The 26,349-nt window shown below is 38.9% G+C and overlaps 2 protein-coding genes across 3 annotated transcripts in view; one reads left to right on the top strand and one right to left on the bottom strand.

Annotated features, from left to right (window-relative positions):
- The window catches only part of ZPBP (zona pellucida binding protein), a 31,385-nt gene extending 29,903 nt beyond the window's left edge, over positions 1-1,482 (top strand). Inside the window, exon 8 of the mRNA XM_064505474.1 lies at positions 1,320-1,482. Within this exon, the coding sequence (XP_064361544.1) occupies positions 1,320-1,420 (101 nt within the window). The 3' untranslated portion in view covers positions 1,421-1,482. The remainder of the gene's footprint in view (positions 1-1,319) is intronic.
- A 7,047-nt stretch (positions 1,483-8,529) lies between these two features.
- Positions 8,530-26,349, bottom strand: part of VWC2 (von Willebrand factor C domain containing 2) — a 59,542-nt gene continuing 41,722 nt past the window's right edge. For both annotated transcript variants that reach the window (XM_026102331.2, XM_026102332.2), the window contains one exon: positions 8,530-9,021. In XM_026102331.2, coding sequence (XP_025958116.1) covers positions 8,870-9,021 — 152 coding nt within the window. In that variant the 3' untranslated portion in view covers positions 8,530-8,869. The remainder of the gene's footprint in view (positions 9,022-26,349) is intronic.

Raw genomic sequence — 26,349 nt, 5'->3', positions numbered from 1 at the left:
TGGTTAAAGACATTTTCAAGGAGCTGTCTGAGTATCTACACACTACTGACTACAGGTCACCTACTTCACATTCCTTTCTCCTTTGCATGCTTTCCCCTACATAACAAACAGATCATGCTACAAAGAAATTAACTTACAATCAACTTACAATCCCATTGTAAGAGAAGTCTACCTTGCTCCAGTTAAATAAAGCAAAAATATTGAAGGATTTACTAGAAGTGTGACTACAATTTGCAATAAAAAAAAAAGAATTCCTCTGGTGCACAAGCAGATTGATATGTATGCTGGGAAATGCCTCTGCTTACATGTGTTTGTAAAGCTTTATGATTCCAGTAAAGCTGTCTTGATCCGCTGTGCTAATGTACTAAAATACAAGATTTTAATGTCATCTACAAGGGACTCCTCTCTCAAATTTTGTAAGAACTCTAAAACCCTCTTCAGTCAATAGCAGTGGCAAAAAATGCTACACAAGCTCATGACAGCCCCTGAGGATCAGGGGTAAACTAAGGTAAAGCAGACAAAATATTGTAAATCCTGCTGAAGATTTCTTCTGTAGTGACTATGGAGTCATTATTAAGCCAGGCAAAACCCAATAACCAGGTAGGTACCAGCTCTGCAAAAGGAAGTGAAGTCTTAAATACCTTTGCGTGCTGAATACTAATGCTGATAAAAGTAAGATGTATCCTAAAGAAAGGCTACCATTGCCAAAATGAAGTAAGGTTCAGGATAGGCATAATCAAATAGCTTCAATTCTGCTTTCTTCTGCGTAGAACCTAATGCTGAGTTAGTTTTTTGTGAATAGATGAAGAATAAAGTCATTCTTCAGATGACTGTATGAACTTCATCAAATGGCATAACATGAACCAACTGGAAAAAAACATTTAATTAAAGACACTTTCTATGTCAAACACTAATTTCTGCTTGTTTGATGGATTATTTGTGTGCTGCTTCTTAATAGTTATCAGAATTTAAATTTCAGCTTTATCTTGCATTATTTATACAAGTAGCTACAGTAGTTTAGTTAAAACATTATCAGATATAAACCATATTAAGATTTCACTAGTGGAAAAAGTACCTATAGGTAGATGCAGTGAGAAGTGTTGAACACAAAAATACAGTGTAATAGAATATATATATATAAGTAGATGTATAAAATGTATAAAGTTTTTTCATCATCAACTAACAGAATGCTGGAAAAAATCTGATCTTTTTCAAATAGATAAAGATACATTCTAAACATTTCAAATGTAAGTAATTCTTTTATCAATATAATTTAAATTTCACAATCTTTTTTTTTTTTTTTTTTTTTTTGTCCAAAGTTGTCTGCAGCCCAGGATCATACAATCCCAGTAACGGAATTCACTGTCTTCCGTGCAACAAGAGTTTCACATATGGAGCAACAGAGTGTCAACAGCTGTGATATTTGCACTCTTGTAGTAGCTCAGATGTATTTTAATGTGATAAAATTAATAAACATTTTTAAATGTGTAGAGTTCATTTTGGTTACATCAACAGAATACACTTGTTTTTAAGAAATAATTATTCATCAGCACATTGGTAAAATATGCTTGGTCATATAGACTTTATCTTTTTCCCCTTAGTTGTATGAAAATGAGCTAGACGGAAAGGCCAGTTTTAGCTATTTGTCTTGTCTGAAAAAGGGGGTTTGTGGTGTTTAGTTCTTCCAGCCTCCAGAAGCACAAATATGGACCACAGGTTTAAATACACAAATCTTCAGCAATTATTCCTGAAAAAGGGAAGAAATAGAAATACTGTGCTACTTCTAAGAAGTAGTTTTTAACTAGGGCATATCACCTAAATATACGGTACTATAAGCAACCCACTAATACAGTGTTTATATGAGTGAAATTCCAAATATAATGTATCTTGATGTGAAGGATGAAAAGAATGAAAACAGTGCATTCGAAAGTAACTAGCAAGACTATCTTAGCTTGCTTTTACAGTCTGAATGAACTGCAATAATTTTTATATAAAACATATGTAACTGTCTATCTGAAAAAAAGGATTAAGAATCATTATTATTTTCTAGAGTGACACTTTATTGCTTGAACTTTAGTATAAACAACATAACTATTTAGCAGAATATATAAAATAGCTATTTTTATCAAATGCCATTTGAAAATAAATATCTGGGAAAGACCATGTTTAAAAAAAAAGGTTTAGCAACTAGTTAAGAAATTCACCTCTATTTAAGTGAATCCATAAAATAACTAATGCTAGCTCCTTGTTTTCATGTGTAATTAGAAATAAGCAGGCCACAAATGTGAAGGGTTGTTACACTTGCTTGGAGCATTGCACGCCAGTATGGTATCTCCATAATTTGCCAGTCATGATAGCACTAAATTAGTTAGCATTAGTTTGACTTATTAATGGCTAAAAAGTCCCCACAGGATGCAGCATTGCCTTTGGGAAAATATAGGCTTTGCGTTGGTAAAAATATACCAATAATCACATGGAGCTTCATACAGTATAGATGGCAAATTAATTTCAGAATTATCCTCTGAAAGTAATGCATTTTTTAAGGCAGTAGAACTATAGATTAAGCAGCATTTTGACATTATAATGTATTTATCTTTGTGTTGCATGTCAGAAACAAAGCTCTGGTTAGCAAATCAGTCCATCATTTAAAGGCATTTATAAAATAGTATCTATACTTTGAAGGAGAAAAACAAATTGATTTAGTTTTCACTGGGGTATTATACACAGTAAAATACTGACTCGCTTCTGTATGCATACATTTACACATTTAAGTAGAGTACAGAAACAGTAAGCTTTCTGATCTTCCTAATAGGTGAAATTCACTTTAATTCACAAAGTTTGTGCACCCTTTAAGACTTACGGGAAAAAGTAAAGTAAGTGATTATAAAGGTTTGTGTTCAATTCTGCCTACTGTGAACAAAAGCACTTTACATTATTATTCATGAATGTTTTTTCTCTGTCATTCACTGACTGTAGTCAAATACAGATATGTTATTGCATATGAATTCTTGGAACAAATTCTCATCTCAGTTATCAGTATTAAACTGAGTTTCTAAGTTACTCTTGATTCATGCTGGCTTATCCAAGAAAAGAATTCTCATTTGTCAATTTACACATGCTCCTGAACATTTGTACCAGAAATACTGATATTGCATTTGACATGTGCCTCTCATTGCTAAAGTATTTAGGTTACTCCTTTGTATGGTTGGAGCCAGAAGAGAGACATTTCTTTGCATATAAAACTATGGAAAAATGTTTTGTTTTTCTATTCTCAAAGATAATTACATGTTAAGCTGGCTTTCATCCAATCAACTTACATGTGCTATATGTTTACTACTTTTCCACATTGTGTATGAACAGATATCTATTCCTTTTTTCACCATTTTTTTCCATAAAACTCACCTCTTTGCCAAGAGGTCAAATCTGTGCATACAAAAACACTGAGCATATCCATTTTGGGAGACGGTCCTGCAAAGTCAACCTTGTAGTTTGTTCAAAATATGCACCAGAGCTGTATATCCTGCTGGAACTAGGGTGCTTAGTGTTTCTATGTGATACTTTTCCTTTTCTGTCAAAGAAACACAAGGTAGGCTAACTTCCTGAGTTCTACTGAAGTGACATCAAGATTATTGACCAATGTAAGTGGCAAACCCAACATTTACCATGGGAAGATTACAAATAACTACTTCAACAAGACTAACTTGCTATTCCATTACTATATTCTGCCTATTCTTAGCAACAATAGCTTTTTTATGCTGTGTATTTCTTAAAAGTAATGATTTTTTAAAGGCGGGAAACTTAAAGAGTTACAGAAATAGCATTACTATTAACTAATAGCCCCAAATGAACCTAATATGAACAATGTGACAAATATTTCTGGTAATCACAGTGTTGATTATTGTTTTTAAACATCAGCTTTCATGTAGCTAATTATGTGAATTTTTTCCTATTACTGACTAATTAATATTCCATATCAATATTTCCACATAGCCTCTACAGGTAAACAGTAAAACCTTTTGACTCATCTGCAACTCATAATTGACATATAGGTTTGGACTTTTCCTATATTTATTTTTAAAAGGACATAATTGATCAATTGGAAAGACATAATGTAGGCTGTATTTATTTATTTTTCTCTGCTATGGGAGTTGTTTAATGTGATGTTTCAAAAGACTGAAAATTTACATTTTTAGTGTGGTGGAGAATAATTTTCGAGAGGAAGAGGGACTCTGGGAGGGAGTGGCTGTCTTCTAAAAACTGAAAAAAATACAGAATTCCTGAAGTAAATAGTACTTACTTTCATTAAAAAGTGATGAATGATTTGAATACCAGGATAGCAAAAAACCCCCAAAACAAACAAAAAAAACAACCCACAAACTCCCCAGTTTGTGTTTTCTTCTGTCTTTAAATGCAGCAGGACATAGGGCAGAGTGTGTATTTTGTAGACAAAAGACCCATGGTAATGTAGACTGAGAAGGAAATTAATTATCTGATAATGGAAATAAATTGAGCATTTATGTGGATTATGTTAGATCATTAAATAACACATGTTTTTCAAAGCATCCTACATATTGTAGGGATATCGTGGTTTAGATACTAAAGTTATCATCAAAGGGTAATAACATATTTTACAAATCATGACAATATAGTTTATATTACACTGCATAAGAACAGAAGAGAGTTTTCCAAAGTCTTTCATTATTTTCCTCTTTTCCCTTTTAAATCCCACATAAATATTTAGGAGAATACCAGCACTTCCATATTTGTGGTTTAAGATTCCTACGGAACAGTAACTGCACAATTTTATAATTACCTGAAACCATCTAGAACATGATCTCTTCAAGCCCCTGCTTACACATTTGAAGCCATACTCACATGTAGTGTAATCCTACAAAAATGGACAATACCACACCAGCAGCTAATTTTGCTGTGATTTCAACTGGGAAATAAGCAGAAGCAAGTGAAGTAGAAGCAGAAATATCATATTCATGCCAATGAGGCTACACGAGAATTTCTGAGAAGAATATTCATTTTCCAAGCAACATATCTTCAAATACGAAATTATTCATGACCTATCAGCATGTCTTGAAATCCAGTTTTTATGGAGACAACCCACCTGCAAAGTTGAACTTCTCGTATACAGGATACATAATACTGTTTGCGTGGAACCAGCTGAGTATCTAGGCTTCAAGTATGTCCCCTTTTGAAAAATATACCGAACAGCCAAAAGCCACTATTACATAAATAATTGCTATAAAATAATGCTATGTATAACAAAGTTTTTTACTTCATTAATGCGCACCTTCCTTCCTTAACATTATAAAAAATGTAAAATATAATGCCCAATAACAGGTAAATTGGCTGTTAGAGACACATTAAGAATTTATTTTCATTTTTAAAGTTTTTTTTATTTTGTTCTGCTGTCAGATGAACATGTCTCAGTAGAAGAGTCAATATACTCTGGAGTTTCGTTCATCAGAAGTGATGCAGATGGATTTTCTAATTTTTTTAAGGTTATACAGCAGGTGTCCCTCAATATGAAGAGGTATGCTACTTGACCAGATTGAAATGTGTAAGTAAATACATGTGGCTACCACAGCAGTTCTGTTTTTTAAGGATTAAATGATTGAAGATGGATGATCTCTAGCTACAATTCATATTGTCTAATTTTTTAATTTTAATTTCCATATTTTCATTTTTCCGCTGCTGTCAAGAGAGAGGGAAAATTCCCCCTGCTGCCCAGAACTGCCTACGTGAAGTGACAATTTGCAGTGGGCTGCAATTCTCAGCTTTCTAACTTTGCCACTGCATTGCCAAAGGCCAGCTCACTGTTAGGTGCAGTCACCTGCTAGAGTTGGGGTCATTCAGTCCCTTTGCCTCTGGGCTGGGGTTGCTGACAGCATCACTGTGCATCAGCTGTGGTGGAAGGGAAAGGCTGGTGAAATCTGTCCAAGAAAGCTGAATCAGCCCATTTCCCCACCTCAGTGATGGCCAAAGACCTCTCATGTGGAAACACTACAGGCCAAGGCCAGATGTAGTCCAGTGACCTTTGCTTAAAGAAGGTGCATAGTTCATCATGACTTCTACAGCTAAGTATCATTACATCTGGAAAAAAAATCTGCAACTCAAAAGACTAGCAAAATACATTATCTTCAAGAAACCACCTGCAGAGCTGGGTAACTGTAAACTGCTCTAGATGAACTGGCCCAGGAAATTCCAGATAAAATGGGAAAGGACCAACCTATTACTACAGAAGGATGACAAGAATACATTGGTACCAGGACAGAAAGGTGGAAAAATCCACTGGAAAAAAGCACAGTAGAAAGTGTTTATAAAAGCTGTACTAGAAACACATACAAAAATAGCATTTAACCTCAATTTAACCTCAATACTTCAATAACCTCAGTACTTTGGTAAAGACAGATCTTCCCAAAAGAACAGAAATTCAAGCCGAGGGAAACAGTGTAAGCTTAACAAGAGCCTTCAGTGAAGAAGAAACAAAACGTAACTAGTCAAAGATGAGATTTCCAGTTTCTGAGTTAAACATGCCCATACATTTAAAGATTCACAATTCTGTGAGTCATATAGTTGCACTGAAAACAGAAAGTGTCCTAAAGAGACACTAACCAGCCTATCGGGAACAGCAATGCCATGCCAAGCTGCAAGTCCAAATTTGCTGCTCTTACTCATGTTGTGCAGCCCTTCTGACATGGGTACTTCCACTTCCTTCAAGATGATATTCATGGGAGAATATTGGCACTCATGGTACCTTCTCAGTGTTGTGCGGATACTTGATTTCAGTAAGTAGAAACCTATGTCTTTGAAGCATGGGTGCCGCTGATTTAGGAACAAGCTTTCTCCTTATGTCATATGAGTAATGATTCCTTTCCAAGTACATCAATGAACAGACACACTTAAAATAATGCATTTTTTAGCCAAATGCTTTCTCCTTTACTCCCACTAAGTAGAATTTCACTCTGTTAATAACAGCTATTCGGGGAAGAAGGTACTCCCCTATAAAATGGCAGAATTGAGCATTTATGCTTATATCTGCAGGTGTGCTTATGGTCTGGATACAAATGAGATATGAAACACTTCTTCCTCCCCACTTCCAAGAAAAAAAAAAATCTGCACTCTGCCCCACCATGCACTGCTGCCAGCTGAGTGACTCCCTGCTAGCAATTGGAGTTACTAGAGAACAGCATTTTCAGTACAATGTTTACATCCATATACATGAACTTAAGGGAAATTATTTGATTTTCTTGAGGTTTAAGCTATTCAAAATGAATAATCTGCCTTCCTCTCTCCCTTTCTCCTTAGGAATAGACTAATACCACACATGACTCTGCCACAGAATTGTATGCACAAGTTATGCTTCCTTGATTAGTGAGTCTATTGCTCCTCTTCTCCCAAACTACCAAAATAGTTTCCACTACTGTGCAAAACCATGCCCAGCAACAGATATACACATACTCCAAATACAGACTTGAGGTGAAACCTGGGATCCATTCAGGTCAGTGCCAAGACTCCCACGGTCTTCAGAAGGGCTAGAAATTCATACTTGGTATGGATGGAAACCTAGAAACCAGATCACATTGTGGGAGCACGTAGCAATGGGTAAATGAGAACATAAGTAATATTATTCTAGTTTTAGACCTTGATTCTTTAAATCTTCCCTCTAGTGAAAGCTTAAAGGTAAGCCCCCGTTTAAGTGTTTTCTTCAATTGTTGTCTTAATAGAAATTCAAAGCAAATGTAGTCTAGGAGTTGGTGATAAACAAAATTAAAAACAAAACAAATCTAGACAAAGGCTGTTAGCCACCGAAGTAGTGAGAGGTGCTTTACTTTACGTGTCTTTGGGGTCAGGTTGCGTGCTATAAATCCTTTGACAGATTCAAAGAGCTTGCTCAAAACCTTTCTTTTCAACAGCTGTGCGATTGTGCAGCCACGAACCAGCTTTCCTGCCAAAGGATTTGTAATGTGGAACCACGTCCGGGGATGCTTGTTCTGCCACTCTAGCCCTTCCGAGTTACGCTTCTTCACATTCATTGCACATTACATTAATGATGCTGTGTGGTTACTTACCATCATTTCAACCATCTAGGTGTCACTATATTGGCCACATCACAAGGAGTTTGTTGCACTGCAATGTGTTATGTCTGAACTCAGTATTAGGAATTGATTTTGTCAAATTACATTTTTATGACAAGTTATGAGATCAACTTCATACTACCCACTGCTCTAAGTTATCTCAGCTGGGGACCAGTAGATATGCACCAGTAGGACTTAGAAAAGGAGCTGACCCACCTTTACATTACAGCAATATTAATAAATGAGCACATATTCTCTGAAAGCATATACTGCATTTTTTCAAAAAAGAGAACTTCAACGTTTTGTCATGTGCTGGTTCTTTCATGGCCCCCTAAACAGAAAATAAGCAAACAAACCAAAAAACCCCTCATATGATGAAACTAGAACAAAAATGTAATGTTTTAGTTATGGTGCATGTATACAACAGGACAGGCAACTGTACAGTAATTTAATCTGTATTGTCTATATAAAACATTTATTTTTAAGCTCTATAATGGTATTATAGAAATACACAGAATATTTGATAGAGTGCATTTAGTGTACTCACTGTGAAAATAAAACACATTTATTGAGACAGGTATTCTTTATGTCCAAACTTTTTAAATATATGCACTTCTTCACTTTGCAGTATTATGTTACTATGAAAAGCAAAATACCAATATGCTATTCTCTGCTCCTCACCAAAATCTTCACGTTCAGATTTCCCTGGGTCATCTAGGGTGCTCACCGCTGTGAGATATTTTATAAAAAACCCCAAAGTACTTTGATTTGTAGATTTTTTATATTTGTTTGCATTCATGTCTAGTGCACATAGCTTGTCGTTCAATTCTCCAAGTGCCTTCTTCGTAAGTACAGTGACATATAGTGCATTCATCAGTTTTCACCTCTCGGCCTGCTGGAATGACAATGGTTTCTGCAAAGCAGTTCGGGCCTAAAAAAAAAAACGAAAGAGTTTATTACGTGATACCCATAGCATGCTATAATCCAGCATAGTTTAGCTGTAGTCTCAAGCACAGAAAATCTAATACAAAGTCAGCAACACAGAGCATGTTAAACAAATGTGAGCGTAGTGCACAAGGCATAAAAGCAGGGAAGAGAACAGGGACCCACGTCACCTCATTCAGCTGGAGGTTTTCAGTATGGCCTGTCCTGCCCTCCAAAAGTGAGGGTGTGATATATCTGTTGTGCAGAATGTGCAACCATGATAGACACCTGGGCACAAACTGACCATGTAGACGAATACAGATTTAAGCTAGAAAAAATCCTGCTACTGACAGTGCTATTGTAGACTATTAGAGAGTTGACTATAAAAGTTATTACTTCCCCCCATTAGAAGCATTGCATTTTGTGTAATAATCAAAGTATCAGAGTAGTTCATTTTCCATTTTATAAGAAAATATTCTGTCTCCATTAGAACTGAATAGCTCTAGCCTCTTCTGTACAAAGACTCTTTTCACATATAAAATGAAAGACTCCATTTTATATAAGTCAGCAAACACACAAACTCCTTCTTTCACAGTACACCAAAACAAATCCATTTCCAAAGATCAGGCAGAACAAGCCCACAGCATCATGTTCACATGACAAATCTGATCCTTTCAAAAGGTGACATCCTCACATCTCTCTGCTGCAGAAGGCTGCAAGTGCGCTAAAGAAGATTTCTGCCTTGAAAATCCACAGGCACTTGTAAAACTGCACTAAGCCCTACCAATCATCAGATGTACATGCTGCCATCTCAGAGGAACCCAGCCCTTTCACTGACAAAATACACAGAGCTCAGCTTCTCAGGTGCAGCCTGGCTATTTAACAGCACTTGATACCAGCATCCCTCAGAGCAGAACATGTGGTACAGGCTAGCATGTATTGAACTGATACTGCTGAAACTCTTGACAGAATGGGAGTGTGCAAAAGCTTATCAACCTGTTTGCCAAGCAAGGAAATAATTCACAGGTGAGGTCCAGTCTCCTATTGCCAGTCATCAGTCGTAAGAACTAAGCCAAACATTACAGCTTCTTCCTCTAAAGCAATTTAATTTTTTTCTTTTAAAGTGCTCTCCTTGAAAGCCAAAGGCAGACGCATGCTGCACTTTTCAAAGTACAAAGCGAATGATTCACAAATCAATTTTAACAGTTCTCTCTTTGGATCAGACCATGCGTTTTTTGCACTGACACAGCAGCCCGAGAAGTACGTTCCAGGCTGACAGTGATGGAGGCCCTTCTCACTGAAGAGTTATCCCTCTGGAAAGCACCTGCAAGATTTGCAGAAGTTTGGTTCACCAAGTTAATTCTCTGAATATTTAATTCTCTAAAATGTTTTCAGAATATTAATTCTCTGAATATTTAAACCGGTATTTTGTTTCAGAACTGACTGTTAACAAACACCTCTAACACGTGCCTTCTTTTGCAGTTTTGGATGGCTTCTTGCCTATTGAAGGTTTTAGGCACAGAATGGACAGAAAATACAGAGCATGATGCAGCACATTTCATATAAAGTTACCTGGTTTCCTAACTTAATGTTACTGTGGTACTGCTCTGTTTGTGGCCCCCTCATTCTGTCTATGCAAAGTATCTCTCGGCTGGACAAACCTGGAGTGAGGACTTGAACGAGGGCAGGGAGGGAGACACTCTCCCGGGTTCTGCTGCACATTGACAGCTGCCATCTTTCAGCTGAGATACAGCAGAGTTCTTAACTCTGCTATCCTCAATGGGACTTTGAAAGATTTCTATTCTAATGTATATAACTCTAATTATTTTTCAGTTAAATACAGTATTCTTCTTGTTACTAGCAATTTTCCATCATGCCAAGTTGGGTTGATCTCCACAGAAGAAAAAGATGCCCAAGTATTTTGCATACTGGCCTGTAACAGCCCTTTGATTTAAAAAGCTATGATATGAAGTGTTAAAATACTAAAAGTGGAATTTGCTTGACATAGAGGATTTGTATGAGACCTACAGACCACTTGAACTTTATATAAACATTATTTAAAAGGCAGAAGAGCAACATAAATGAAGTTTTCATTTTAAAAATCAACCAGGGAATGAAGTAAAGTCAGTGCAACACATGTAATTTAGTAGCATTCTAACCCTAAATGCCTCCATTCCCACTTAGAAGTACCTTAATGCCATGCATGACTTGTCCTTCTTAAATCAGAAAATTATTTAATGTAAAGATAGAACAAGTTAGCCCTAAATTCTTAAACCATTTTAACATGGGGAAAATAATTGTGTTGCTAAATCTACAGAAGGAAAATAACCATCTACCTGAGAAAGGGAACCCTACAAAAATAAATGACAGCAACCAAGTAAGTTATCGAGCAAGCTAGATTTTTTTGTATATGGCTATTCTGCAGAAAATTACCTATTTTAGGGTTCTGCATTTACACCCATCATTATTGTAACTGCGCATCCTAGATATTATTCAGAATGGCAGTAGTCATGTTATTATTTGAATGCAAGGCATCCTTGCCTTACATTTTCCTTTGTGCTATTGGAAGCTAAATTTAAGGAAGTTTTGTGAATTTAGTATTGTGGTTAATGTTACAGAAAAGATCATCAGTGAAAAGGCTGGACTAGCTATATTACAGCAACGCTCCCATGCACATAAATGCCAATAAAATATAGTGCCTGAACACAGAAAACAATTCTACAGCTCTCCTTTTATCATTTCTCCAGTTCCTAAGGCCTATTTTTTTAAGGAAAAACCTGACCTTCACCCTCCCCAAGCCTCATTCAGTTTTGAAGCTCTTTAGCGATGTGTTTTGGGCTCCTCTCCAGCCCAAGATGCTGCTCACCACCCCCTTTCCCTTCTCCCCTCTGTAGCAGCTACAAAAATCGGACTTACCCACCTGCAAGTGCCAGAGGAGAGCCAGCCTGCAGCTCTCTGGGGGGACCCATGGGGCTGCAGCTGCCCAGGGCTGCCTGAGGCACCAGGTCCTGCGGCAGCGGCAGGAGCCCCCGTGTCTGGCTGCCCCAGTGCCTGCAGCAGCTGTCCCCTGAATCTGCCTAGAAGAGGGTGGCAGGGCCACATGGGAGCTGTCGCTTGGACGGATGATGCTGATGAACCACCTAACACATCCATTTGCCACCTGCCTACAGGAGGGAAACTAAGAAATCAAAGATCTGAAGTAGACCCTGGGAGCAGGAAGGAGAGCGAGTTCACAAAAGCCCATTTTTAGTCTAAAGGCTGCAATTTTCCCTCTCTCTCTCTTGAGAGGGAGAGGTAGAGAATAAGGCAAAACTCTCCTCCAAATTCAGAATACATAAGGTGCCCCGATGGCATTTACTGAAACTGAAGCTTTACTTGATTTAGCAAGATTTGCAGCTTCTCATCACAAAAGGCAGGACATTTCATGAGTTTTTACAAAGTTTAAAAAATTATCTTAGGACATGAAAAGCATTTCAAGATAAACAGGGGCTGTTCTAACTCCAAAGTGCTGTTTGATTCTCTCATTAAATGTTCCTGTTGCAATAGCAGGGGAAAGCGAATCTCCTCTCCTTGGTCCGCAAAGCAGTTTGCCTTCATTTCGGAGCTAGCGGTTGTTATCACTGGTCTGCCCGACTTCAGCATCTGGTACTAGTGCAGTGCAGCAGGGGCTTGTTTGAGCCCGTTTGATCTGCAGGATTAAGCCTCCTGGGCTCTGAGGAAGTCAGTGGTGCTGCATGTCTTCACAGTGGATGAAGATCTCGCCATATCACTCTTAAATCTGGCAGAAAATTCAACATGACATATTGCACCAATTCCAAGCACAGTTTGAACCCCACCACGACATCATTTGTTTTTCCTAAAGTATACCCTGGCTCTGTCAGGCTCTGCTTGAGCCAAACCGTGCTGGTATCAACAGAGATATTGCTTTCCTAAGGCTACGGCAGAGTTTCTGCTGTTTCAGCGAGCAGTGAGTTTGGCGAATATCCTCAGCTCCTGCACTGAGCATTAGATTGGGGTCCAGCTCTAGGTTTTCCCATGTTTGAAATAATGAATCCTAGCTTCCAAAACAACATTTATATTGGCATCTCAACAATTAGGAAAGCATACCTGGTGGTTGATTCATTGAGAATTTAGAACTGGACTTTTGTCCCTTAAATGCTTAAAGATTTAAAAAGTTAAAAAACATTATTGGGAGAAATGTGACTTCTTTCTTTCTTTCCCCAAAGTCCTTATGCTGATAGTGTGAAAAGCTTCCAATGAGTTATGTTTTATGCTTCGGTGTTGATAAATGCAACAATTTAATTAAAATGCAAATTCTGTTATCTCTGAAGAAAACAGCCAATACCAATTATCAACAGAGAATGCCCAAGCCGCTCACCTACAGTAGCAATAGTACCTGTAACCTTGGCAACCTCAAAAGACAGTTTCCGAAGCTGCTCCTTCCACAAGGCCGTAGCTGCACTTTATAGCTCTATCTATTTCTTCTGCAGCCTGCCCCTGCTTTTCCATGGGCACATGTTCCTAGCAGTTCAAAAATATGTCACACACAGCAACTTGATAAATCATACGTTAATCAACTGTTTTTGTCATGTATCGAACCAAACTACAGACAAAGAAATTCACTCAACTGCAAGTTAATGTGTTTGCCTGGAGAATAAGTCAGGGCAAAACTTAGGCAATTAGAACTACACGGACAACCTCTGTAATAGAGTACTTTGATGTAAGACTACTTCGAGCTTTGGCTTTAAACTAAACTCCCTAATAGCCACCCATCTAATAGCTCTTTGCAACAGTCAAGCAGGTAAGTGTTAAGGTAACTGATAGCACACCTACCTGCCTGCATTATATTCATCACTGTGATATTTGCAAATGACAAAACCTCAACATTTAGCTTATCTCCTTTCTGTTTTCTTCTAATCTAATGGAGAGATTTCCAGTACTTACAACATGAAAAGACAGATCCTGGACTTCATCCTGGAGGTCACGAGAATTGTGACATTATATAAGAAATAATCATGCTAGGTCAGATCAGAGGTCCAGCTGGATCTGACAGTAGCCAAAAGGAGATGCGCAGGGAAGAGTATGGGCACTGAGCAATGGTTCCTAAAATACGCACCCAGCTTCTAGCATCTTCTGAATCAGAGACTTTATAAGTGGCTCCTATTTACTCTACAGCCTTTAACGGATTTCTCTTTGATTAAACTCTCCAACATGTTGCTGAACCCACCATAAACTTCTACAAGATTTGGTGGTGAGGAGGTCCACAGCTCATGCACAGTGTATAACAGTTTCCTTTTGTTTGGCTGACACCTTCCACCTGCTACCTATACTTGATACCCCCAAATCGCTGTACTGGAAGAGGCAATAACATGCCATTTTCTAGACATTTATCATGTCGACCCTCCCTCCTATCACCTTGTCCGCAGACTGAAGAGTCCAGGTCTGTACCATCATCTTTGCTGAACTCGCCAAACCTCTTCCTGTTCTACTGAGTCCTTTTTGGGCTGTGGGGACCAGACTGGTACACCATACACAAGCAGCAAAAACACTGTGGACTTGCACAGTAGCATAGTGATATTCCCTGTTTGTTCCCCGTTTTCCTCTCATTTCCTAACATGTCATTTGCTGTTCTGACTGTCAATAACAAAATTGAGCAATATTACATCACAGATAAAAATCTTACAGAAATAACTGTTTCATTTTATGCAAACAAACTCCCCATAGTGCTACAGAAAACTCACTTTCCAGAACCACTGCATATAGCAATGACGTCCCTATAACTTCAGGAGCAGGCTAGTGAAAGAGCAGCTTTCTATTTCATCTTTTGGATCTTTTTCCTTTCTGATGTTTCTATACTTCCTCAGAATTCTCCTTGAATTTTTTTAAAGATGTCTGAGAGACTAATGAAACACAGAGTTTATTATTTTTATTTTTCATTTTAAAAAGAGATGTAGACAAGTTTCCTGCTTCCTTTACAAACTGTCTGACTCCATGACCTGGATGTCATAGGACATAACCAATGACTTTTCTCTGTCTGAGCTGGAAAGGACACCTGGGAGCTAAGGGCCAACCATGGAGAGAGGATTACCGTGCTTGGCTCCCCATGCTGCACTTTAAAAGATGCTGACCTTCCACTGGGTTACAGAGTCCCTTCCATACTCGCAGAGCAATCCTGGGAGGGGTGTCGAAACATGCTAACATAGGGCGGCAAGAAAAAAAAACTGCTCTACCATGTAGCACTGAGGCACACAAGATTTTGAAACCGAGGCATTGCCTCCCTCATCCTTCCCAAATCTTATCACTTTCCCGAAGATGATATCTGCACCAACTTTGCACCCTCCCAATCGCTAATCTCTTCTAAAGAGACTGTATCTCCCCGGCTTGATTTTGCTTCCCTCTCATGTGGATATATAAAATATGTGCATCCTCTGAGAAATGTCAGCTTGGAATATAAAGCACAAAAAGCAGCCAGTAAAAGTAGTCTGTGACTGGTCCTGAAGACTCTCATTTGCTCACAAAAATAAGCTCATCACCCCTGCCGCTGGCAACGTGCTGGCTGCTCCCAGCTCGGTGCCACCGAGCTCAGTACCTTTGGGTGCTACTGAACCAAGTCCAAGAGAGAGCTTTCAATTACAAAAGGAGGATTAAGGTAGACCCAATTTTAAGAGCAATTAGGGACCCTGAAGAGCCAGTGTACTATTTCTGGGGTTTATCAAGCCCTAAGACATGGGCATGCAGAGAAAAAATACTGCAAACATCTTAATAGACTTCCAGTAAATGTGTACATCTGACAATAAAAATTAAGGTTTCCGTCCATTTGCAATTTTACTCAGCTGCTAGGGGAATTAACAAAAAGGCAGTGTGTGCAATGTGTTATCTTTTTTAAAAGCAGTGTTTTGTTCACACTAGATAGAGTCTTGGTGCTTTTAAGAGGACAATAATAATAATAATAAAATCCTTCCCATTTTTAGGGTCATATTTTCTTAGATACATAGGAACCTGACAGATTGGAAGAAAATCTGCCAAAGGGCAAAAACAATTAAAAATAACATTTTGCCACATAATTTAGAAAAATGGATGTAACAGCATCTGCTGTAAGTAGACAGAAGAAAGCTCAATGAAGTTCTTGGGTAACTAAATGGGCTGATCATGTCCTCAGTGGCACTGCTATGACAATGTAGGTATTGAAGCAAGAGTACTTAGTGCAGTCTCAGTGCGTGTGTGTGTGTGTGTCTGTGTTTTAATATCAAAGACAAAAGGATAAAGGATATAATCTTATTTAGAGTTGTGTTTTAAGATTCTGCTTTTGAGACGCACGAGCCTTGTTTTGTGATTATGTTCTACTGTTTTATTTTTAATTTATCACATGTGACAGAACTATTGATTAATGTTTTGGTCTGCCTCCAATCTAGAAATGGGAGAAGAGTATAAAAATCCAACAGAATATAAAACAAAGCAACCACAGCCAATGAAATTATGCTTTCCGCCACCGATTCTTCCAGAGCCTGATTCTCCATTGCCTTGCACTTTGTGGTGACATTAGCACCTGTGAAATGAAAATGTAAAATGCTACCAAAAGCAGGGCTGCACAGTTGCTTTTGCACAGATATAAATTACTTCATAAGGGAGCAGACAGGAACAGTCCATAATCCTGACGCCACCACTGTCCCCTCGGACTTCCATGTGTATTCAGAGATGAGAATTTTAGATATCTGATTTTTGTATGCTGAACGAACAGCAGTTAAGGAACATCGAACACGACAAATACCCTATGAGCCAAACAGAAAGACTCGGAGCATAAAAGGGTCCAATTAAAGAGGAGGCTCAAGTGTCATAAAAATAAGCTACATCAAACAACCTCCTTTATCAGAGAAAAGATGGAAAGACTTGAATACTCTACTTAAAATGATTTTCAAAAGTCCTATGACTTGTGAAGGGATATTGTGTTCCCTGAGAAGCTGGGAAACAACACCAATTAGACATGAGCTGAACATTGTGTGTATCTCACAGAAAACTGCATAAACACTTCGAAGCCAGAGCATATCAATTTTGTGCTCGGCTTTCTTGCGACTCAGCCACCACTCAGAGGATTGGAAAATTAGAGACGGGGCTTGAATGCGCTATGCAGACTCCCATCTGGTGTCTGAGATCTGCCATGCTCAGGAGCTGGTGCTGCTCGTTTGCAGCCAAGCTCACTGCCGGCCCTGCCTGCTCGGCACTGCAGCTGCGCGCGCACCTCAAACTTGCAGAAAACAGTATTCCTGCCCAAAGAAGCTGTGATGGGGTGAGTGGCTGCCCGCTCCAGCACTCTTTGCACAAGGCCTTCTTAAAAGCTCTCCTGTTGCTAGCAGCAAATTTAATAGGGCGAATCCTTCTCTTTCTTGAGCTATTCATCCCAGTGACTCCGCTGGGTTTGGTGGAGTTGCTCCTAATTGACATCAGTGAGACCTGGTGAAAGACCTACTTGGCTTTTAACAGAATTAAATCTTATTCTCACAGCAAAACATCAGTTTATTCCTCAGACTAAGAAAGCCACGTGAAATGCCTTCATTAAAAGACCCTACACACATTATCCTAAAAAATATAATGCAAATTTAAATGGACTTTGCATTTCCAAAAGCATGCACTACAGGGGAGTAATTTAATGCATCAGAGAGCTGCTGCAAACCCTGGAATGAAAAGCATATTCTAATTAGCCAAAATACTGCAGCGCTGGTCAGCTGTGCTATCAGCCAGGCTCGCTGGGGCACCGAGAAATATGTGGTAACTCAGCCAGTAACACATGGGAGTGCATACATCCTCAAAAACTTAATAAATATGTGTTTAATGAAAGGGAATAGCAGAATGCTAATGAAGGAAGAGATCTGAGAATTATTAAGGAAAAAAATCCCTAAAGACTTCAACTAAATTGAAAGCTAAAGTGGAAGCAAAGTACAGTATGATGCTGCTTTGGCAATCAAGTAGAATGTGAGTCAGTATATTTTTCCAGCCACTGTAAAACACAGGATAGTGAGAATGCGCTACACAAGGATAACCAATAGCTGCTCATTGCTACAAGGAATTATGCAATTTAAACAGCAGAACATTAGCATTCAAGCATCAGCTGCTACTTAACCCCACTTTAGAACAAATATACTGAATGCTCCTGCAAATCAGGGCTTATCTTTCTTGCTGAGAATTATTTGCATCAAAATTCTGAATCTAGAGTAATTTAATTCCAGAAAAGCTGTCACAGCAGACCGCGACAACTTTCCTGGTTTAACAGTCCCTGGCAAAACGAGATTTTTCAAGGGCTTAGTTTTGTTGCTGTTGTTTTGCATTTTTATAATTTTTTGGGTTTTTTTCGTTTGTTTTTGTTATTACTTTAGAGACTTGTCTACACAAAAAAATTCCTAGCCTTTCACTACTTTACTAGACTTGACCTGCTCTGGCCATACTGGTATAGAAGTACATAGAATGGCTTTCTCTGCTTAACTGACTTCTAAAGTGATAGAAACCAAACTGCAAAAGGGCAGACACATCAGAGGACCAGTAGCTTGGCATCACAAACACCGCTGGCCAGTGTAACGCTGGTATACCAACAAGCTGTCTGTAGACAGCTGCAGAAAAAGGGATTAAAAGTTCAGACTCTAAAGAGGGATAAAATTTGTGTAATAACAGAAGTAAAAGGGTACGGAGTGTCAGAGCTGCAACTTCATGCCCAAAGATGCGTCCTTTGGCAATTTCTAGACTGCATCTATGGAGATACGCTCCTTTTACCAGATTTTATTCGAGTTACTTGACACAAGGTAAGAATACAGCCACGACTGGTCCCACAGCACACACGTGCTGGATCACTTACTCGTCACTTGGTCGTCTATGTGACCAAGTGCCCTCCGGGCCTGCAGGCATCTCGTGGAAGAGATGCTTGTGTCAGCAAGCACCCAAGAAGCGGTGCAGGAATTGCTCAGTGAACCAACCCCGGGCGCTACGATCATTTTCATTTTCAGTATTTCATTCCTATAATCCAGTTACTTGGTTTCTATCTGTGCTCCTAAACCCCCGTATAAGTCCTGCCTTTGCCCACCATGCATCTCCTCGATGGCTCTTCCTCCAGACATCCATCACCCCGCTTTGCCTCTGCTGCTGTCTTCTTGGGACGAGTGCTATAACTTTAATGCCAAAACTACTTAATTATCCATCTGGTGCAGAAGGCAGCAAACGAGTTTAAGTGAGGACAGCATGTGGTGGAAACCTCTCCGAAAGCTAAGCAGACTAAGATTTATTTAAAATGTAACCAAACAAAACTGCTCCACTAAGGACTTCTGTTTAATACATATTCAAGCCTGATGACTTTCTCTCCCCCTTCTGCCTTTTTTATTTATTTATAGTGTTTCCAAAAATCTGCCTCCTAAAAACAGATAAATAATATCATTTGCTGTAGGGAAAGAAGGGACAGGAATTGATCTTGAAAAATGAATTACAATTGTTGGCACATCATATATCACTTTAAAATATGGTGAACTCTAACAACATGCCATGCACTTTCAGCCTCACTGAAGTAAAAAGTTGTATTTTGAGGGTAAAAAATATTGGAAAAACTAGTGTAATACATGGGAATCAGACTGGCAACTGAAGAATCTGTTTATCCACTAGTGCTAATGAATTACTACTTTCTTTGGGTGGGAACATTTACAAGGTATATGGTTGGTATTATTTCCAGCCCTATGTGACTATACCTGTAAAGAACAGGGTCTGCAAGTTTTCCAAGAGAAAAAACCCCTCACGAACACTTAGTTAAAACACACTTACCTAAGTTACTCTGCAACTGAGAAAATCACAGTATTTTTATGAGCAAAAGGAGAGGTTATGCTATGCCTTCCATGTGGCTAAATCAATAATTTTACCTTTTCTTTTTTTCCCCTCTAATGATTTTCCCCCGGTGGTTATGAAACACAGCACTAAGAGGGCTTGCTTTCGAAAGGCTGTATTTTGTACTTTTCAGGGAGACAAAAAGAAAATTTCAGAAACAGAACAAAAAACAGTGTTTGGAGAACGCACCCTTCATTTCAGTGCTGCCGCCGCAGAGCTGTGCTCTCTCTGCTGCCACCCACCACAGCGGTCATGGGGGGTTCCTGGGGGTGACTCCTTCAACTATAAGGGGCTGCTGCTAGCTGCTTATACCAGACCCGTGACGTAAACCGCAGCCAAACCAACCCTTCACATGGAGCGACTACCCAACCATTTCGTCTACAGGTTGTTCCCTTCACCAGCAGAGAGACACGCTCCTCGTGCTTCAGCCCCTCATTAGTAAAACGGGCTCCTACCACTTTCTCACCTCCTGGAGGTCTTGCATAGACTAAAGACCAAATGCTAAAATAGTATAGCAGTTTTCACCATAGGAATATTCAGGATAGGAACACACCAAAAAAGGCTTCATGTTTCTGTTTATCAGAAACCATTAACAAGCCAGAACTGCAAATTTAAGGCCCCAGTCCTGAGATCTCCGATACTTAGGACCAAGTCTAAAGGCAGCCATTTACAAGTGCAACCAGTTAATAAATAAATTTAAGTATATTAATTGCAACGTGGAAATCCATCACTGTCTTTCAGAAGTTAATTCTGTCTCATTTCCGTTTGTATCCCCCTTACACAATTCATGAATCAACAACTAGATGGAAGAGATGCTGTGGGGTGGGAGCAGTGGGAAGCCAGAAGATGGAAGGATGATTCAATGCAAAGGCAAAAAAGTGCAAAGCCACTGAGGCTGGAAGAAACGGAATTAGTAAGAGTGCAAGCAGTAAGGGAGAAGGCTATGAAAGCACAAGGGGTGACAGGTGAAATGGTTTTAAGGGATCATCTCTTCATAGAGATGGAAAGACAGGTGGTTTGAAGTGAGACAGATGAATTATGAAGACTCATGAGCCAGTTTTGTTAAATATAAAGATTGTCTCCGTGAGTTATACAAACCCTTTCATCTCAGAGAAGTGGTGCAGCACAAAATCTGCGGGGCAATCACAGGGGCAGACACATAAGGATCTGCACTAGTCAGAAGATATTTTCTATGTAACATTCCTCAACTTCACTTTTGCTGTCTGAATTTAATACTAATTTTTCCTTTTGCTTCAAAGTTAAGACTACCCATTTGATATCCCAGCACTCTTTTTCTGTTATGTTAGTACTGCACACTTTTTCTTGGAGTTCAGCTCTGTTACACAGGTCCCTGAAACTGGGAAGAACACAGTGAAGGAGTGAATCTCCCTGAGAGCAATCAGATTTGTACATAAATATATTTCAGTTGGGTCAAAGTTTATTGAAAGAAACTTAAGATGATGAGGATATAGCTAAGAAGTTTTCCATCAATATTCCCGCTGCAGATTTTTAAGATATATCAATAGATCTAGTCTGCATATTTTGACATCAACCCTAACACCACAGAGAGGGATATTTTGGCTAGGAAGAAGCCACAGTTCACCCAGGTCAGCACAATACATCTGTATACACATGTACCTTCAAAAAAAGGTACATCTTTTTTTCATTTGATCTTTTCCCTCATTTCTGAGCCCACTGTTTTTAGCAAACAGCAGCTCACAATCTAAGAAGCAGAAAGTCATATAATGGATGATACAGGGACGTCTTCTCTTCTAAGTAGGAAGAAACAGGATGTTCCCAGTTACAGCGTCTTCACTATTTAAATGTCCTTCTGCTGAGCAGAAAGCATGTGAGGGTGCGGGTGCCACCAACATTGCTGATGCTACTCTTCACAGGAGGAGGTCATCAGGCTCCAGCAAAGAGATGCCCAGGAAAAAAAGTAAAAATCAGATTAGGCCTTTTGCTAAAATAATAGTCCAGAAAACTGTTCTGGCCCAAAACAAATTGGCTTCCAGACATTGGGCCCCCAAGACAGCCAAGCCGGCACAGGGAGGTTGGGCTGCTTCTTAGATTTCTCTCTTTTCTTTTTTTCTTTTTTTTTCCTCCAACACTGGAGCAGTTACTCAGGCGTGAAGCTAGTCTTTGTATTTACAGTAACAGAATTACTGTAAACTTATTCTTACATATTTCCACATATCATAGGTTTCTTCTTGTAAAATTATCTCCAAAGGCAAGTATTATGGAAATAAATTCTGGCAGAAAAACAGCTGGTGCTTTTATGTTTATCTGAAAGCTATGTTTGCTTTCTCCTAGGCAAAACTAGAGCCTTAGGAAATCACAAATGATTCCCAAGACACTTGAGCTGATTTTCATAAAACTCAGATTAGTGCAATAGAAAGAGCACACTAAATAAACAGAAAGTGGCAAAACTAAAAATTACATTTTACTTTTCTAATGAATTTGTTACTACAAAATAGTCTACAAACAACAATTAAAATCTCAAATTATGATTATACTGCCAGCCACTCCATTTGTCTTTAGGACATTCTTCTACTCTATTATAATAAAAATGATCACTTCCCACCTACTGCACACCCAGCATAGGGAAAACCAGGTGTGGAATATAAGTTACTGGTTTACGGAAACCTCTAGAATATAAACTAAATGAAAAGGAGGAGCACTAAATTACAGAGGAGCTCAAAGTATTGTAAAACATGTGAAGTCCTGAGACATGGAAAGCGAATGGAAGGAGAACCAGTGTCCCAGCGAAGGTGGAGTATTGGCCCCAGAGGAAGAAACCATCAGCTCCTCTGACTCCTTCCCCTTTGCACTGTGATTTATTCCTGTGCCATCTTGCTTGGGGACTTAACTTGCAAATATTCTCTTTGCACTTGATACCTGAAGCTTTAGTAACGCAGGATGTACTTGTAAATTCTACAGACATTAATGGGTCTGTAATTTCCTATGTGAAATTTTATGTATGTGCCACTGAAATCTGTGCACTATTCAAGCACATAAAATCACTTCCGTAAGGACTCTTCACAGCATGAAAGTTTTGGATATGTTTTTTGAGAGAGAATGGAGACTTGGTCAGGACAGAAATTTTAAGGGGAGTCTCATCTCCACTAGAGAGTAGCAGAGAATGAACTTAATCTGAAGGAAAGAAAAGCCCGTCTGCAAGCATCAGATAGCTTAAAAGTCATATGATATCTAGACTGATTTCCTCGCATTCCAATTTTTACATTTTTCTTGTTTATTGCACTGTAAACTCTTCAGGGCTGAGAATGTTGCATTCTGTTTAGCATGGGACCTTGCAAATTAGAGTCCCAATCTGAATTTGGAAATTAATCATAAATACTACGATCAATCATTTTCTTTCTCCAGCACCATTTAGGGCTTTGCTTGACGGTCCAAATATCACCTGCTAGTTTTCTTTTTTGACACCACTATTAAATAATAAAGTAACAAATCTCATCAAACAGTGAGGAAACATTCAAATACAAAAGAAATTCTCTCAGAGGTACGTACGAAATGAAGGGAACAAGGAATGATTACAGTCAGAAGGCTTTTCAAGGCTTCAACATTAATAACACAACGTATCCATATGGTAACACTCAGAAATAGCAAGGCAGTTCTGCAGTGATTGAGTTGTTGCACACACATCTTTCCTCTTACACCGCTGCAGCGTTTGGGACTGCACCTTTTGGGATGCGAGCAGGCACATCCCATTCCCGCTCCTTTCAGGTCTGCCCTGTCATACCTGCACTATACCTGTTACACCGGCATTTCTCTGGCCCCTGCAAGGCCTGGCAGCCTCCGGGGCCACGGGGCATGGCAGCTCGCTGCCTGCTGGGCCAGTGAGCACACTCTTTTCCCTATGCACACTACCTTACACTGAACCTCAGCCGCCACCTTTTCACGCACTCCCTATTCTGAGCTACTTTTGTGCTTCTTTTTTTGGCCACTGGCACAGATCCTGGCTATCCAAAAGAGCTCAGCACCATCCAAAATCACGGAAATCAACCCCCTGCTCCTTTTTAGAGCTTTGCTGATGAAGATGTTGAATAAAATACACAATTAAACCACCAGCAGAACCACAGCAGATATGGCCGTGCCTTCTCTGCCCTACAGAAAATAAAAGGCTACACAGGTTACCATAGTTGAATTGACTCATGCCATTACAGTATTAACAGCACATTATTTAATTCTTGGAATACCCTATTGTGTTACAGCAAAAATGTAATCACCCTCCTGAGCCTTTGCTGTCAGTGGAATTTCCCATGCATTTAAAACTGTCACACACATGATCTTCCTGACTACAAGGCCCATATCACGACCCCGAGGACCGTGTGGAGGTCCTGCAGGGATCCACCTTGTGAAACCCTGCAATTGCTACAGGATTATCAATCACCCACGTGGCATGGATGTTCAGAAAAAAAGATCACAAAACGTTATCTCTCAAAAAAGCCTAATCCAATTTATTTCAAGTTCCCTCCTTTCTCCTCTACTGCCCAAAGAAGAAATCTGTGAGAATTTACAGGTGAAGAGTTAGATAGACTTTCTTTTTTTTTTCATTTTCTATAGAGACTGGAATGAGGTTAAGATCTGGGTTACTATGAAAAATACCGTGCTATGAAATGCTAACTCACGAATGCTCCAGGTCAAAGGTAAGGCTCATTTACTTCAGTGCCCTTAACACTATCTCTCCAGTGGCCACTAAATAATATCACGGGAAGAGTATTTGAATTAGGGAAGCCCATCAGCCTGCTTTCTTGGTGCATTCCCACAGCTTCCCACGTTCAACACACGAATTTCCCGAGCACATTATCCCTGCATTTCACTTCGTTAGGTTCTCTTTGCATGAATTTGTCTAACCACTTTTTAACTGCATGGAAACTTTTGACAGCCGCAATGAACTGGGGCAACGAGCTCCACAGTTCAACTGTACCTTGTACAAAAAAGTACCTACATCCCTTGTGGAGTCTTCACCTAATAATTTCATTGAGCTAGGCTAGTTCTCGCACTACAAGGAGCAGCAGAGTTGTTACTCAGAGGATGAACAGCTGAAGTCCTCAATAATAAGGGTTTTCTCCTTTACGATGCCTTCCAGCCATGGATTTCAGCACATGTCTTGGGACTTACATGCTGTAGGATTAGTCAGAGTTCTAGCAATTCATATTTTGAGGATCTGTTCTCTTAAACACAAACATAGTGCTGATTTTTAATAAGTTTTTTCCACTACATTTTGAGAAAGTGAAAAATCACTTAAATCCTTCAGCTGAAAGTGACAGTTTTTCTTAAAATTGCAGTAAAAAGACACTAACCAATTTCTAACAGCCATTTAATATATTCTTGCCATCTAAAGTGCATGTGGAAATAACGTTTCCTGTATTATTTTACAGGATAACACAGGATCATTTTATTTCTAAATTGCAATTAAAAAAGCAACAACAAAGAAAACCATTTTAAGGGAAGTCTTGACCATAATGCTGAGAATATGATCGCTTAATGCTTGAAAATAGGCTAAAGCACTTTAGAACGGAAGCTTTTATAGAGAATTTGCATCATTCCTGGCAAATTACATCAAGGAGTAAAATACCTCAAGAAATCTTCCCTTAAGCATGAATGTCTTGATTTCTACTGTATTAGGAATACCGCTCAAGGTGAAAACTTACCAACAGCAGGACAAAATAATCCAGCTGCATAGATAAGATTCTCTGAGGGAAACATATGCAAACAGAAGCAACTGCTCTTCCAAATGCCTGCAATAAAAGCTACAGTTAAAGGCATCTTCATCTTCGGCTAATGCTGCAAACACCAGAACTGTCAAAGGAAATTGGGACAAAGTCAAAATACCCTAATCACAGTTTAATAATCAGATTGATAAATTTAAATTTCAGATTTTTAGCCTTCTTGGCACGTTGTGTCATTTTTCCTTGGCACAAAGTCTTCACAAATAAAACAACTCTACACCTGTAATTACGAGACCCATATTTTAGCTAATTATGCCATATTTATTCATACTAAATAAAACTATGTTGACAAGTAATGATTGAATGCAAATACTGACAGTCAGAAACAGGCAAACTCCTAAAACAGGATAAAGCATCAAATACAATGGAAGGCAGCAGGAAAAACTTTGCTTTTTATCACTTTGGTCCTTCCTCATATCAGGCTTTTCATTTCTTTTCAAGGCAGAGCTTTTAAAGGCTACAGTCAGTCACTTATTTTTGCCTTATAACTAATCTATTCTAAGTTCTTTCGGCACAAGACCGCTTTTAAAAGGACGTTTCTAATACAGGTTGCTTGTTAAAAGCCAGAATCCACTTCCAGGCTGTTAGAAAGTGAGAAAAACTGTCTAAAGGAAAGGGCTAGCCTGCCTAGTTCTATTTGACAACATTTGACTCATTAGGGACAGCCTTCTTATGGTTCGGTTTCTTGCTTTCTTATTTTTTTCCTATTAAAGGAAAGGTTTTAAGAAAAG

The sequence above is a fragment of the Dromaius novaehollandiae genome, chromosome 2 (assembly GCF_036370855.1).
Source record: "Dromaius novaehollandiae isolate bDroNov1 chromosome 2, bDroNov1.hap1, whole genome shotgun sequence".
Taxonomy (NCBI): domain Eukaryota; kingdom Metazoa; phylum Chordata; class Aves; order Casuariiformes; family Dromaiidae; genus Dromaius; species Dromaius novaehollandiae.
This window is presented reverse-complemented; position numbering and strand designations above follow the sequence as displayed.